This window comes from Lutra lutra, chromosome 9 (assembly GCF_902655055.1).
Source record: "Lutra lutra chromosome 9, mLutLut1.2, whole genome shotgun sequence".
In the NCBI taxonomy this organism is placed as follows: domain Eukaryota; kingdom Metazoa; phylum Chordata; class Mammalia; order Carnivora; family Mustelidae; genus Lutra; species Lutra lutra.
The window spans coordinates 60413117-60429285 of NC_062286.1; the positions used below are offsets into that span (position 1 = coordinate 60413117).

Below are 16169 nucleotides of genomic sequence, written 5' to 3' on the forward strand. Positions count from 1 at the left end.
TTCACACCATCAAATACAAGTCTCCACTGGTTTTTAAATGATGCACTATCATTTTATATAGCACTAAGAAAGAAAAAAACACTACCAATTATAATTATGAGACACCAAAAATTTAAGATGATCCAATTTCAGATAAATTAAAATGTGAGGGAAAATATGCATCTAAGAATCAATGAAATTCTGCATGTCTTATGTGATTTTGTAGCTTCAATATTAACAAAATTCTAGGCATATAGAAAATTCACATTAAATGTTTGCAAAATGATTGACCAAATTAATAATTCAACCTGGATTGGTGCTTTTCATCAATACATATTTTTGACTCACTCAAAAACTAAAAGAATCTAAAGAATAAAAGTTTTTAATTTTCACAACTATGACTTATGCGTATAATTAACAAATATACTGGTTCTGATTTTCATTGGATAACAAAACACCAGGAAAGAAAATAAAATTGTTTCCTAATATAACTATTATGGCTCCACATTAAAATAAAACCTACAATGTCAATTGCCTTGGTGGACACATATTATTATATTATGGTAGATAAAAAAAGAAACATGAAGGGGCGCCTGGGTGGCTCAGTGGGTTAAAGCCTCTGCCTTTGGCTCAGGTCATGATCCCAGCGTCCTGGGATCCCCAGCATCGGGCTCTCTGCTAGTCAGGGAGCCTGCTTCCCTTCCTCTCTTGCTGCCTGCCTCTCAGCCTACTTGTGATCTCTGTCAGATGAATAAATAAAATCTTAAAAAAAAAAAAAAGAAACATGTTGCTTTGTGATATCTGATCTTGATGGTCTGTGCTAATAATATGGAAATGGATTGAAAACAATCCAAAATAAAGGATAATTTAACACTCATTTATATTTGTTTTTGAAGTATATTCATATATTCATATTGTGGAAAGATAAACACAAACAGACTGTCTGGTCCAGGGGTAGATATTAACAAATTACCAGCTCCTGTTTAATATCAGAAAACAATCTGGTCCTTAATTTTAGCTTCAATTTATAAGGAGAAGATATCCTAGAACAAAAGCTGAAAATTTTCAAACATAAAAATATGTTTAAGTTTAACCCAAATGAGATATTTATAAGTTGCTTTGTCATTTCTTGAGATAATAATGAAGTCCAGAACTGCTGAGAGACATAAGTGGTGTAAAAGAGTGAAAAAACTAAAATCCTATAATAGTAAGTTTGGAAATCTAGGGCTTCCTTTACATTTGTCCATGTCCTCTAGAAAAAAAATTATAAAAATAGCTACCCCTTACTGAACTAGATGCTTCCTATATATTATTTCTAATTTGCAGTAATCTATAGAGTAGACATTAATATCATCATTTATACCTAAGTATACCGAGGCTATAAAGGATTAAATAACTTATCCAAAGTCACAAAGCTAACAGTAGTAAAATCACCTCTAAAGTTTGAACCTGTGTTATAAATAGCTTTCTGATCCAAAGAAAAAAGCCCAGAAACAATCAGGAAATCTTTTCTGTGACCAGAAACAAAAGAACCAGTAAAATGAAGACAGTATTACCTCAATTTATACAAAGTAGGAAGAAAAGCTGTTTTGAGAAAAGATATTCAGAATTCTGGGGACTGATAAATTCTGTAATTCCATTTTGTAGTGTCTAGAAGCAATCAATAACTTTTAGACTGAATATGTACAATAATTAAAGACTATGTTTACTACTAATATTACATATATGTACCTCACATAGGTCTATCACTAGGGAAGCCTGACTAAAACTTCTGTATGGCTTCACAATTTCAAATTATTTCTTTCTACCTTTATCAATAAGAGAAGTAGTTAATGCATAGGAGTTAAGGGCACAGGCCATGGAGAATGACAAGACTAGATAAAATCCTAATTTCGCAGCAATATAACTTGAGCAAATTACTTAGCCTCTCTAAATCTCATTTTCTTTATTCATAAGAATAAGATTATTAATATCTGACAGTATTATTGTAATGAGTAAATGAGATAACATGTATCAAGCATTCTACATAGTATACAGTAAGTACCCAATAAATCTGTTATGGTAATCTATTTTGGAGAATTCTCTGCTTTACTGGTATATATTAAACAAAAATTAAACTTTTTTTTTTTTAATTGGCTATGGGGTTATAACACAAAGTGCAAAGAAAAGAAAGATCCATTAATATTCCCCATTCAGAGAACATGTCTTTTCAGTGTCAGAGCAATTTACCAACAGACTCAAACAAAGCCCAGATTTTAGTCTATTGAAACTAATGAGGAAGCCCATTACACTTTTAAAATGTAGAGTAGAATACAAAATTGTAACACGTTACTGCTATAGGGAAAGAACTGTTTCTCTAGACAAGAGTCAATTTTACCACTTACCACTGAGGGGAGCTGTAACCTAGGAAAAGGTTTATATAGAGTCCCAAGGTTATTTTTAAACTTTCTCACACCTCACAGTATTCATTTAATACATTCTGTTTATTCTTGCTATAAAAAAGAGACTTATACGCCCCCTTCAGTGTATTAGTTTATAATACCATTCTTCAGAAACTTGGAACTGGTATGTCTCTATCTTCATTGTGTAATAAGAACAACTTTCTAGACAAATACAGTTTTTGCCATCAACTACAACCCAAATCTAATTGGCTAACTCTAACACATCAGTTAACTAAAAGACTTTGATGTATCACTGAGTCATGAGTATTAAAAACTGAGAGATCATCCACTGGGGAGAAGTAAGATCTTATGAGAATGAAAGCTAGCTTTTTAAGCTGTAATCAATTTCAAGAAGTCTAAGTTTGTTTTTAAAACTTCAACGACTACTCCTCCAAGCTAATAATGTTCACCTCTATCCTAAGAAAGGCCAGAATTGTTAACATGTGTGAACATTCAACACAGTTACATTGGTTTGCTAGCCAGCCATCAGAACACCCCCTATCATGTTTGGACCTATCTTCCCAAGCTTCCCAGCTCCCCTGGGCTAAAAATGGCCCAGCTACTGCTAGAAAAAGTGTGGTATTCCTTCCATCATTGAGATATACAACAAAGGCTGTACACTGACTCTGGAAGGAAGAAACTGCTATAACCAAAGCATGCTATAAATCTGTTATAAATCTATTTTAGAACTTTAATGGTGATCATGATGATGACATGGTAAATGGTAAAGCTAATATTCACTGAACCTATATTTAATTCACAAAACAACCCTATAAATTTGTGGCTGAGAAGTTAAGAAACTTACCACAATCACACAGTTTATAAGAGCAGAGTTAAGGCTTGAAATCAGGTCTATCTGACTCCAGAACCCACTTTCTTAATTCACTATATTTTCATTGCCTATCTTCCCTAATCCCCATTTGAAAATATCTACTGAACACCTACATTATGCCTGTTAATCATCTGGGATTCAACAATATTTAAAGTAATTGAAGATGGTCATTTAAAATTTTAGATTTTATTTATTTATTTGAATAGAGAAAGCAAGAGAGTGTGAGCACAGCTGGGTAAGGGACAGAGGTGGGGGGAGAAGCAGGCTCCCTGCTGAACAGAAAGCCCCATATGGGACTCGATCTGAGGATCCTGGGATAATAACCTGAGCCAAAGGCAGACACTTAACCAACTGAGACACCCAGGTGACCCAACTGAAGATGAATATTAAGGCACTAGTCTAGAACTCCTCAATCCAAAGAGTTAAAGCATGTACTTAATTTTTAAAGATAATCAAAGGTCATTCATGATTTTGTTCAACAGATGTTTAAATAAGCATTTGCTATGAGAGAAGTACTATGCTAGATGCTAAACAGATAGAAAGATGGGTAAGACACAGTCTACCTCAAGCTCCAAACCAAATACAAAGTATACATATAATTCAGTATTTTTACTTTTACTGTTTTAACAAAAGTACTTCTTAAAAATAATTCTGCTATTGGCTATCACTTCATTTTAGAAAAAATTCTAAAAGCTACAAATCACTATTTAATTTTCATAAGGCAACATTTCTCCTACCACCAAAATGCTAGTGTACTTTAACACTGTATATAGTCAACAATGTGAAAGGTGAGATGATATTTGCTATTAGCTTACATTTTCTATGACAAATGTCCACTCTTTATCTTCAAATTCCTCTGCATGAGGATCCTGTAAAAAAAGCAAAATACAAAGTTGAGATATATTTCTTTAAACCCATTAATCCAATCAAGAACATACAAACAGCCTTGCTTTTAGCTTTTACCAACTTTTAAAAAGGAGAAGCAGAATAACCTACTCTGATGAAACTTCCACAATTTCTCTACACCTGAATCCTTATTTTATATTGAAAAATTCTCTGTTTTACTTATGTTGATGCATATAACTCTTCCACCATAGCACCAATGACGACAAAAAAATAAACCTAATCAGAAAGACGGAAAATTTAGTGAGTGAATTTAAGAAACACTTTTATAAAATATAAAATATAAATGCTCATATAAAGCCCTCATCTTGTTTTAATCTTTTATACTTTTAAACTAACAGTACCACTTGAGAAAAGGTTTTCTTCTGCAGAAGTCATCTGTAATTTCAAAGCACCCCAAGGGACTCCATAATCTACACAAAACGGCAAACTGGCATGGCTATTTCATCCTTCCTCCCCTCCCATCAACCCTGAAGATGCCTCAGAAATGGGAGATAAGGTAATGGATACTCAAACCAATGCAAATTTAAAAAAGGAAAAAAAGGCACATTTAAGCATTTATTTTACAAATACATATCTGGTACTTATCATATAAAAAACTGGAAATGTGCTATATGAATTCAAACATAGCTGTCCTTGCCTTTGAAGACAAACACAACTAATCTAAATAAATATAATGAGAAATACATGGTTTCACCACAGATTAGAAAACAACACATCACTTCTAGGAATGAACAGAAAAGCCTAATGAGAGAGAAAGCACCTGGGCTAGGTGGGATTATATAAGATTTCCATAGATATTCCAGTAAGTAAAGGCAAAAGGCAACAGAACGTAAGACATAAAAAGGAAAGTTACGGGATCACATAACATGTCCATTTACTTATTCAAATTTAACTCCACATAGCAGAGAAGGCAGAGGGATAGAGGTACTGAAAATAAGGGAATATTTAAATAAAGCAGGCTTTGGGCTCAACATTCTACTCTAAAATTGAGCAAGTGCACATAGATGGAAAATGGGCTCTGCTATTCTGCTAGTGGGACTCAGGTCCCACATGCTTCTCATACAGAAGTATCTTATTCATGATCGATTCCATTTTAGCGTATTAATAACCTTTTGCTTCTACTGCCACACTTGAGTTTTGGTCCTAAGCTATTTCAAGATAAAAGTGACTATAACATTCTCTCCGTCTCTCTTTCCTCCAATCAATCTTATACACACATTATTCTCCCAAACCACAATTCTGACCACGTTAGTACCAACTCAGATTTCTTTAATGATACCTACAACCTACAGGATAAATTCCAAACTCCTTAGTTACTTCTTTATTTACTTATTTTCACTTTAAAGCCTGGTAACTTGCTGATTCTGAGCTGTAGCCAGGCTATTTAGTTCTATGAGTAAATTCACACAAATGGGATAAAAATCTGCTGACAAGGAGTTTCTTTGGTGGTGATAGGCAGGGGGAAGTAGGGGAAGCTTGAAGAGAAAGTACAGGAAGAGATTTCTACCTGATACTTGTTTCCTTAGCTTGGTCCTGCCCATGAACTAGGTTTATGGAGAGAGACTACTGTAAACAAAGGTTGAAGGAACCTTTCCATGAGTGATTTAGGGCACAAACAGTGCTATTTTAGAGACCAAGTAATATAGTGTACTACAATGCTGAGAGGAAAGAGACATCTTACCACCCTTCCTGCCTGCCCTTCCCCCATTTTGCTGAGGAATGCAGCATAGATCCAAAACAGCTAATATAATTAGTAATAATACAATAAATACTGAGCACATACTCTGCCCCAGTTATTGTGTTGTTTTCATCATCACAGCAACTTATGAAATAGGTAGTGTTTTTATTCCCATTTAAAAGAACAGAAACCTGAGAACTAAAAGATGCACCATTCCACAGTGAACAATTAATAAGTAGTAAAACAATGTTACGATTCCAGGTCTGTCTGACTTTTGGCTATGCTGTTGGTCCAGTTTTACTACATTGTCCCCCAGGACTTAGAAAAGTATCAGGCACACAGCAGCCTCTCAAGAATATTTGAGGAATGGGGAGCCTGGGTGGCTCAGTGGGTTAAAGCCTCTGCCTTCGGCTCAGGTCATGATCCCAGGGTCCTGGGATCAAGACCCGCATCGGGCTCTCTGTTCAGCAGGGAGCCTGCCTCCCTCTCCCTCTCTGCCTGCCGCTCTGCCTACTTGTGATTTCTGTCAAACAAATAAAATCTTTAAAAAAAAGAGTATTTGAGGAATGAATCTATTAATAACTATATCCTATAATTTGACAAATATTGAACAGTGTCTTACATATGACATGCATTAATTCTAAAAGCAGGTGAAACATTCTTTTAAAAACACAGATAATGTATTACTCTTACAAGAATAATCTCAGCAGGACCAAGGGACACGTCTGATAGGGCAAAGTCAATCAAAACTTATAAAACAGCAATAATAGTATTCATTTTCAGGCCATTTTTAAATGGCATAGCTACACAATTAATTATTTATATTATTGACCAGACAAAAACATTTGTAATGAAAATTGCTTCTAGCTTGAATCAATTAAGTCTTCTCTGTATCCTACTTTATACCCTCTGGAGTCTCCTTTCTCACCGCTGCAGTAAAGAGAAAAATTGAAAATGGCTTAAGAATCATTTTTCTTTTTAAAAACCTAAAGGCTTTTTTTTTTTAACTAGAAATAGCTATTTCCAATCTATTCAAATTTCAAAAACAGGCAAGCAGGCTAGGAAAATTAATTTCTGGCTAAGTCATAGGAAAATGAAACATAATGCTAACTTTTCATAAAAGCATTTTGTTTTTGAGCACACCTCTATGAATACCACACTTCAGACAAGAGGGTTTAGAGCAATCCTTTCCTACTTGCAAATTTCAAGATTAAATGAATTGTGAAACTTTAATATGAGTAAAAGAAAAAGGAAAACATGAAAAAGTTTTCCACTTGAATATTTTAAATGCTGTAAAAAACAAGATCTAAAAGTTACACTGTAAGAATGAAAAGCTGGTTTACCTTTCTGCCTTTCTATTAGAATTCTGGGGAGTTGGAGGGTTGGGAAGATAAAAATGGCCACAGAAATTTTTTTTTAATATTTAAAATATCACAAGGTTGCCTTAATAGCACAACTAAACAGAGGTGTTTACTACAACAAACTGGGAAGAAAGGGGTATTTGGGCTTTTTTCTACAGACTAACACTCGAAGTCATAAAAGTTCCATGATAAGGATATGCTCAACATTCCCATCAGTACTTGAGAATAACACTTACCTCTTAATCCTCTAAGTACTACACTTCAACAGTTTCTTCCAACTCAGAATCACTCAGATACTGCATATCCTTTTCCCAAACACGTGGCTGTCAACTATTTATCAGCTCTATTCTAGCCCCTTACTCTCTGTCATTTTTTCAAGTTGTGAAACTATGTCCATTCATTTCATCTTCCCAATGCAAACAGCAAACCAAATCAAAATACTCAAGGGATTACTTAAAAGTCTTCCTCACACATATCAGAGATTCTGCTGTTGTAATTTATATTCATCGTAGTTTTTATTATGGAATAGGTCATACAGTGTAGAAGAAAAAAGAGGGCGAAATCACTGTGACTTAGCAAGAGACCTTCTTCCTTAGTCTCAGTTTTCTTAACAATAGTACACAGGAATAATTACACAACTTTAGGGTTACTGTGAGAGTTAAAGGTCTTGCTGCTCTCTATCAAGCTTACTGTATCATTCCAGTAGGAGATATATGGATAACGGGGATTTTAGGATAGCTGGCTGAAGGGCTATAGGACGGCCCTGAACCTTCTGGGTGGGGTGGGGGGGGTGGGAGGAAGAGCAGGTACTGTCTCATCCCTTCTGTCCTGCAAAAGTAACTTCAATACAATTGGAATGCTTCAAGGAAGATATAAAGCATTTGTTTTCTAATTTCATCACTTTCAAAAAGGCTAAAAATGAGGCTTTTCTTTACCATTCTTTTGAAGCAGATAGGGGGTTAGTTAGGAAAGTAAAGATTCTAGTGCTTAATGAGGACTTGGTGGAGACTACTTTATAATGTTTCAGGAAATATGGAAGACCTTCAAGGAAACAGCATGTATGTATAAATAACAGGCAGGTAGGTATATACACAGCTATGTTTTGGGATCTGCCCTTTGAATTTTACTATCAGAATTTTGCTTTTAAGCTGCAGTATTTGTAAAATATTAGTATCAATAAAATATTTACCAAAATCAACTTAGAACTTCTTACATTAACATCAATAAAATACTCCTCAAATTCTGATTTTAAAAGATTTACTGATTTGAGAAAGAGATTGGCGGGGGCAAAGAGAGAGGGAGAGAGAGAATCTCAAGCAGACTCCCTGCTGAGCACAGAACCTGATGCAGGACTAGATCCAACAACCCTGAGATCATGACCTAAGCCAAAACCAAGAGCCGGCCACTTAACCAACTGAGCTACCCAGGCGCCCCTTGAATACTAATTTTAAAACATATTTTGGGGGCGCCTGGGTGGCTCAGTGGGTTAAGCCGCTGCCTTCAGCTCGGGTCATGATCCCAGGTCCTGGGTTCGAGCCCCACATCGGGCTTTCTGCTCAGCAGGGAGCCTGCTTTCTCCTCTCTCTCTGCCTGCCTCTCTGCCTACTTGTGATTTCTCTCTGTCAAATAAATAAATAAAATCTTTAAAAACAAAAAAACAAAAAAACAAAAACATATTTTGTACTTAGTCAGACAGGTCTAACAAAATGAGGCTTAGGACTAAAAATTCCACAAACCTCAGCTTTCCACAAGGAAGCACTTTAAAATTTCCTGGGGGTAGAATGTAATAAGTAGTAAAAGAATATTCTAACAGATCTCAATTATAACAAGTTCAAAAGGGCTCCCGAATTATTCTGACTTCATAGACCATGAAATACCCTGATGCCCCTGCACTATTATAAATTGCTATATCCATAAATATAATGCACCTCAAGGAACCAGGCTGCACTAAAATATATAGAACAACGAATACTGAAATATTCTGTCATTTAGAACTATGTCTATATAATAATAATGAAACTTACCTTAAAAAGTGTCACAGTGATTTCAATGTTTTCAGGAACAGGCCACACTACAACACCCCGGTATGGATTTTTTATTCCAGGTTGCCAGCTATGAGCCTACCAGAACAGAAATAATGGCTTCAATATAACTACAGGAAATGCAATGTTAATAATTTACAAAAATTTATCAACCCTATTAAACTATCCATCAGATCTATAGTCTCCTTGAAACAAAAATGATTAGTCAAATAAGACTTCTCAAGCATTAAACTTGGGCCACGACAATTTTATCACATGACAGCTATAGATTACCTTCTGTAACCAAAACTCTCTCTCCCCAACCACCACATAAAAGAGTATGTAAAGGTAAGGCATCTCATATTTACAAAAAATATTATTTGTGATTGGATAAAAATTTTATTAGGAGAAATATTTTTTAAAATTATTTTGTGACTAGGCACTTCAAGACAAATTCATTCTTTTTGAAAGGAAAAACAGTGTATACTTTGCATTTAAGTTCATTTCCTATTAATCTGTAATATTTGGGGCAAGTAAAGAAGAAAGCAGTTTTTATAGAATTAATATTTCTAGGACTTATAATTTTCAAATTCTTTTTTCTTGTAAATCTTGTTTATCATGGTTCCCCAAAGACCCCCCAAATTTGGGGGTCGCCACTATAGTTCTTTATTCGTGGTGGCATTTCTAGCCAAAGCTGGATAAGAAAATTAACTAACGAAATAAAAAAATCAAAACTAAAAGAATATATGCTTATTACATATTCAGGTGTAGATGTTTAAATAGGCAGTTAGTTATACGTGCCAAGAATAATAAATCTGGGAATCATTAGCACACAGGTAATACTTAAAGCTTAAGAGTGAATGTGATCCCAAGGGAAGGAGTACAGCTAGAGAATATAAATGTTCAAGAAATGAACCCTGGAGAACAACATTAACAGGTCCAAGAAATGAGGAGGACTCAGCAAAAGAGGGTTTGTATAGCAGAAGGAAAACCAGAGGTGTGTGGTATCCTGAAAGTCTAGTGAAGAAAATGCTTCGTGGAGAAGGTAACAATCATCTGTGCCAAATCTTGAGGACAAGTTAGATAGGGCAAGGCCTGAGAAATAACCATAGGATTTAACAAAGCAGAAGCCATTACTAACTTCACAAAAGCTGTTTCAGTGGAATAATGAGAGCAAGTGCCTGATTGGATTGGAATGGGTTCAAGAAAGAATAGGAAAAAAGAAATTAAATATATCAAGTACAATCAATTCCTCTGAGGTGTTTTGCTGGAAGAGAAAGAGAAAAATAGTCTGGTGCTAGTGGTAAAAAAGTGTCAGAGAATTTTTTAATAAGAGAATAATATTTTAATGCTAATGGGAAATATCCAGTTAAGTGGGAAAATTTAATGATGCAAAAGAGAAAGAATTGCTAGAATAATGCCCTTAATGATAGGAAAGGAGACACACTGGCCTTTGCCAGAAGCACAGACAATTCTTCCACGATAAGAGGAAAGAAGTTATATGAGTGCAGATGTGTACCAGGGAACAAATTTCACAGATGAGAAAACTGAGGCACAGACTGGCCCATGATCGCACAGCAAGTAAGTGGCAGAAGTTGGATCTAAACCCATGAAATGGAACTGAAAAAGAATCAAGATCACGGAAACTTATGTCGATTCAAATCATATCATTATCTTGTTAGTTAAAATACCAGCATAAGATACAGGTTTTAGCAGCATTCCCCCTACTCCAACCCATAAATTGTCAATAATTCTCCCTCTATTCTCTCTCCATTGCCCTCCAATCACAAAACTTCAGGTAAGGAAATGGGAAGCAGAGATTCACCGCAACAGACTTAGCATACCATACCCAAAGGTAACGAGCTCAGCGCTGTTGATTAAAAAATATCTCCAGAGTTTCCTCTATTCCTCTGCCTATTTATGGAAGTATGCCTACTGACAATCCTAGAACAAAGACTCCACAAAGTAAACAATCTCCATTTTGAAAAGTAAATTTTTGCTTACTTTAGATAATCCTTAATCAAAACCCTGCTTTACATATTCTACATAATCTTCAAGATTTAAGACAATTCTGTGTCATAAATGTCTGTGAAGATTTGTGACAATTCTGTGTCATCTCATGTATTGTGATGGTACATCAGGCTATTCCTCTGATCTCTTCAAACTCACCACCATTATATTTTCATAGCCTCCCCATAGAAGAAAAACATAAGAGGAGTATAATAACCAAACTTTCTTTATTAGCCACAGCAGAAAAGATAAAATATTTATAAAATTCTTAAAAAAAAATATTTACTTGAGAAAGAAAGAACATGAGCAAGTGGGGGACGGGGCAGAGGGAGAGATTCTTCAAACTCCCCACTGAGCTCAGAACTTATCTTAGGGCTCCATCTCATGACGCATGAGATCATGACCTGAGCCAAACCACAGGTGGACCATCAACTGACTCAGCCACCCAGGTGCCCCATTTTTGTAAAATTCTTAATGAAAAAATGACCAGCAAAGAACTTTAAACTTGAAGATATCCTTAGGAGATCTAATCCAGATAAGGAAACTAAAGCAATTAAAGCAGCTTGCCTGCCCCTATACTAGTAATCAGTAGGAGAACCACTTCCATGATTTCTAAGTTCAGATTTCTTTACCTAATCAACATCATACCCAGCTCAAACCTGAATTCATACAGTAGTCAAGAAAAGAGTTTTCTATCCCCAAGGTCTTAACATTTATTGGATGATACAGAGATGAAAAGCTGGGAATGCAGAGACTACCTAACAACTGATGAAGAGTAGATGGTAATATCAGATAATTTCCTCAGGTACCCTAACACTGGTCTTCTAAATGACCTCTTTCAATTCTTAGTTTTGGAGCTCAGAAATTAGATTGCTCAACAAACAAAAATACAATCTGCTTAACAAATTAAAAAAAAATTTTTTAATTAAAAAAAGATATAGGGGTGCTAGTTCCCAAGCTGCTAGCATGCTATCATTTTCTTAACCATTCTACCCAGCATCTCTCTCCCCAGCAAGAAATATCCAACTCAGTTAGAGCTCTGGCTTTACTATTCCTTTTAGAGACTTTACAACCTAAGTTAGGACACTGTAACAAAATCAATTAGTCCAGCTGAGTAGCTGGCGCTACCAGCTTTATAATATTAGCTAATTATTATATAGTAGGGAGAAATTAGGACGAAGTAAATTTTACTGGAGAAGAAACTAGGAATGTAGACAGCAGCAAACATGGAAAAAAAAGAAAAAAGGATTTCCCATTTTTAAGGAGCTACTAAAACTTTCACCTCAAACAGAATTCGAGAATCTGAAGCTAGAAAAAAAAATGAAAAGCCCAATATGGGTATAAAGAGTGAGCACTAAATTGAGTAAAAATGGCCAAAATGGGTAATAAACATCTAATTGTACAAATCCATGGGGACATTAATTTAGGTTCTTAAGACCTTGATCTATTAGAAAAAGCACATCACACTGGCAAACATCAGCACTAGAAGAACCATGATTGGTTTTCCTTGAGAGTAACAGAAAGGATTCTTGCATCTTTGTATAGTTAGAGAAGGCAGGTAGGTTCTTTATTTGCCAGCATCTTAGTACAGATAATGGTACAAAGGATTAGGCCACATTATCTAGTTCCCCTTATACAATTTTTCTCACTTTTTAATCAGATGACAGATCAATTGATGTGCCAAAGCAAACCTAGGAAAAGAGGTAACATTTCTCATTTTAGGGCCTTAACCCTATGAAATGCCTTTTTTCTAATTTTTTCATGTCATACCTTCCCTAAAACTTGTACCTAATGTGGTACTAAACACAGAGTAAACATTCACTTATTATTTCTGATTTCTACAATATAAAATATTTCACTAAAAATTTATAGTTGTCAGTGGTTAAATAATTTTCAATTTATAAAACTGCATATACACAGGGCACCTGGGTGGCTTAGTCATTAATCTTCTGCCTTGGGTTCAGGTCAAGATTCCAGGGTCCATAATCCAGGCTCCACGATCCCAGCCCCACATCAGGCTCCTGTTCTGCGGCCCCTGCTTCTCCCTCTACCACTCCGAGCCCTGCTTGTGTTCCCGCTCTGTCTCTCTCTCTCTCCCCCACCCCGTCAAATAAATAAATAAAATCTTAAAAAAAAAAAAAAAACTGCATATACCCTCCCTTATGCTTAAGATGTCACATATAAAATTACCTTAGAGTTGCTGCCATTAAGGCAAGGCTCTGCAACTGTACCTCCCCCTCCTGATATCCTAGCACATCGTAAAAGGCTGGAGTACAACCATAGAACAAGGAAGTAAAGGTGGCAATACCATCAAAAAGCTTGTGAGGACTTTTAAAGCTCTGGTTTCTCTTTGGGATTCTCCCATCTCTGTGTGAGCTTAAATTTCTTCCTGCCTCTCTCTCTCTCTCTCTCTCTTTTTTTTTAAGATTTTATTTATTTATTTGACAGAAAGAGAGCACAAGTAGGCAAAGCGGCAGGCAGAGAGAGAGGGGGAAGCAGGCTCCCCGCCGAGCAGAGAGCCTGATGCAGGGCTTGATCCCAGGACCCTGGGATCATGACCTGAGCCAAAAGCAGCCCCTTAACTGACTGAGCCATCCAGGCGGCCCCTATGAGCTTAAATTTCTAGTTGGAAAACCATATTAAAGGCAATATACTACTCTGCCATAATAGGGGACTATCATAATTGCCCTGCTTCCTACTTTCCTATATTTTATTGAAAAATAATTTACTGAAGCATATACAAATCAACTGCAGCCTGACAAAATCTTTATTATAAATGCTATGACTTAAGAAGAGGAGGCATGGAAGCTGCTTGTTGTGTTAATTAACCGGTAATTATTTTCTCAATAAAAAATCAATCAGCAATGAATTCTAATGATATATTCAGCTATAAAGATAGTCATGTCCCCAAAGAAAGTGAGCACTAAACTGAGAACTAAACTTTAAATAAGGTAGTAAGCCTTATTTACTCTCTAATCTGACATTTATCTGCATCTCAGTTGTAAGTTTCAGCCTATCAATATTAAAAAAAGATAGAATCAGGAAAGAGAAATAAGATATATAGATAACAAAAAATAAAACTAATCTCTATACAACTCAAACTCTTTCCAAACTCACAGTTAAAAGTAAATGGCCAATGGTTGCAGAGATCTTTTTTCCCCCTCAATGATTTCAATGGGACTCAGGAGCAAATAATGTATATTTTAAAGGAAAACCATCAGAAAATAGAACTGTCTTTCAGAAGAAAAGAAATGGTTCTAGTCTTTTGATTTAGTATAACTGATAGCTAATTTAAAAAATAAAATAGCTGGAGACTCAAGTTTTTGTTAAAGAATTCCAAAATGTCATGGATTTCAAGTTTCCTAAGATTAAAACAGCTTAATTAAAACAGCTTAAAATCTGCTTAATTTTCAGAATACCATAATCATTTCTTTCATAATTTCTGGAACTGGATTTTTAAGTCCTCTTTTGGGTGTTCTATAAAATTTATAAAAGAGCATTTCACATATGCATTAACATGTTATGCACTTGCTATAAAGAGCTTAACACATTATGTGTTCTCCTAAATTTTTCAAAAGAAATACATTTATAATGTTTAAAGAGGAAACACATGATTCTGAAATACACAGAAGGGATCTGAAATAGTAAGAGTATCACAATTGGACAGTAGTCCAAGAAATAATTCCTTCTAGAAAATATTGCAAAATAAAAATCAACCTGTAGCCTCATATGTTTGGATTTTCCCATCTGGATTCAATCAATATTTGATATAATATGAAAAATAATCTGGACCTAAAAGTTATCTGACTTTCAAAAACGCAATTAAATAAAGGTGTATTTAAAACTTCAAATATGGGTATGTAATGTGAATTAACCTATAATCTATAGTATTTTACTGTTTCATATTTTTTAAGAAAATAATTAGTACCTAATTATTAAAAGGAGGCAATCACTTTCATTTAACAGCTAAAAACACATAGAGCCTAACATTCATAGCTATAGTCATATTCATCTATCATACTTAGTGGATGACCTTATATTGTTCCTTTCCATAAAAGCCTAAGACCCACGGGGCAAAAGTGACAAATATCCGGCGAAAAAGAGAAAAGCCTAAGTCTATTTTCAGAGCCCTTTCTCATATCCATGTAAATGGATAAGAAAATCTTACAGGTCCAAAATGTAATGCCCCAAACTATAAATGTATGCTTTGAAGAAGATACCATTCAGGATATATGCATTGGACCTTTCCTATGTGCCTGCTGGAAATACAATTGAGTTAAAAATATACCAACACTAATACCCAACAAATTCCCTTCCTATGTATTTGCCCAAAAGAAAGTATTTGTTCCCTAAAATACTGGTACCATAATATTTATACCAGACTTATTCACAGTAGTGAGTATTCAGGATATTTACCAGAAATGAATCAAATCATCAACAGGAGCATAAATAATCAAACTGTGGTTTAATCATTTGATGGAATACTACTCACCAATAAAAAAAAAATGCCAATATTCACAACAGTATGAATAATCTCAAAAACATTATGTTGAACAAAAGAAACCACATAAAAATAGTACTACTGTATGATTCCATTTGCATGAAATTCAAAAACAGGCAAAACTAGTCTATAGTGATAGAAAAAATCAGAATAGTGGTTGCCTCTGAGAGCTGGGAATTAACTGGAAGAAGACATAAAGGAAAAAGTGATGAAAATAATCTATATCCTAATAGGAGTACTAATCACACAAGTATATATTGGTCAAAACTCATTACATTGTATAATTAAGATCTACATGTAATTTTAGCTAAATAAAAATAAAATTTGACAAGATGTCCCTGAAATACTAAAAATTCTGAAATTTAATTAAATTAAACTTTTTTTTTTTTTAAGATTTTTTATTTATTTATCAGAGAGAGAGGGAGAGAGAGCAAGCACAG

General features: G+C 34.9%; 1 protein-coding gene across 10 annotated transcripts in view; it reads right to left on the reverse strand.

Annotated features, from left to right (window-relative positions):
• The window catches only part of EHBP1 (EH domain binding protein 1), a 356920-nt gene that overhangs the window by 248673 nt on the left and 92078 nt on the right, over positions 1-16169 (reverse strand). For all 10 annotated transcript variants that reach the window (XM_047743935.1, XM_047743932.1, XM_047743933.1 and 7 more), the window contains exons 4-5: positions 9222-9317; positions 4068-4121 (exon numbers count right to left, since the gene is read on the reverse strand). In XM_047743935.1, the coding sequence (XP_047599891.1) occupies positions 4068-4121; positions 9222-9317 (150 nt within the window). The remainder of the gene's footprint in view (positions 1-4067; positions 4122-9221; positions 9318-16169) is intronic.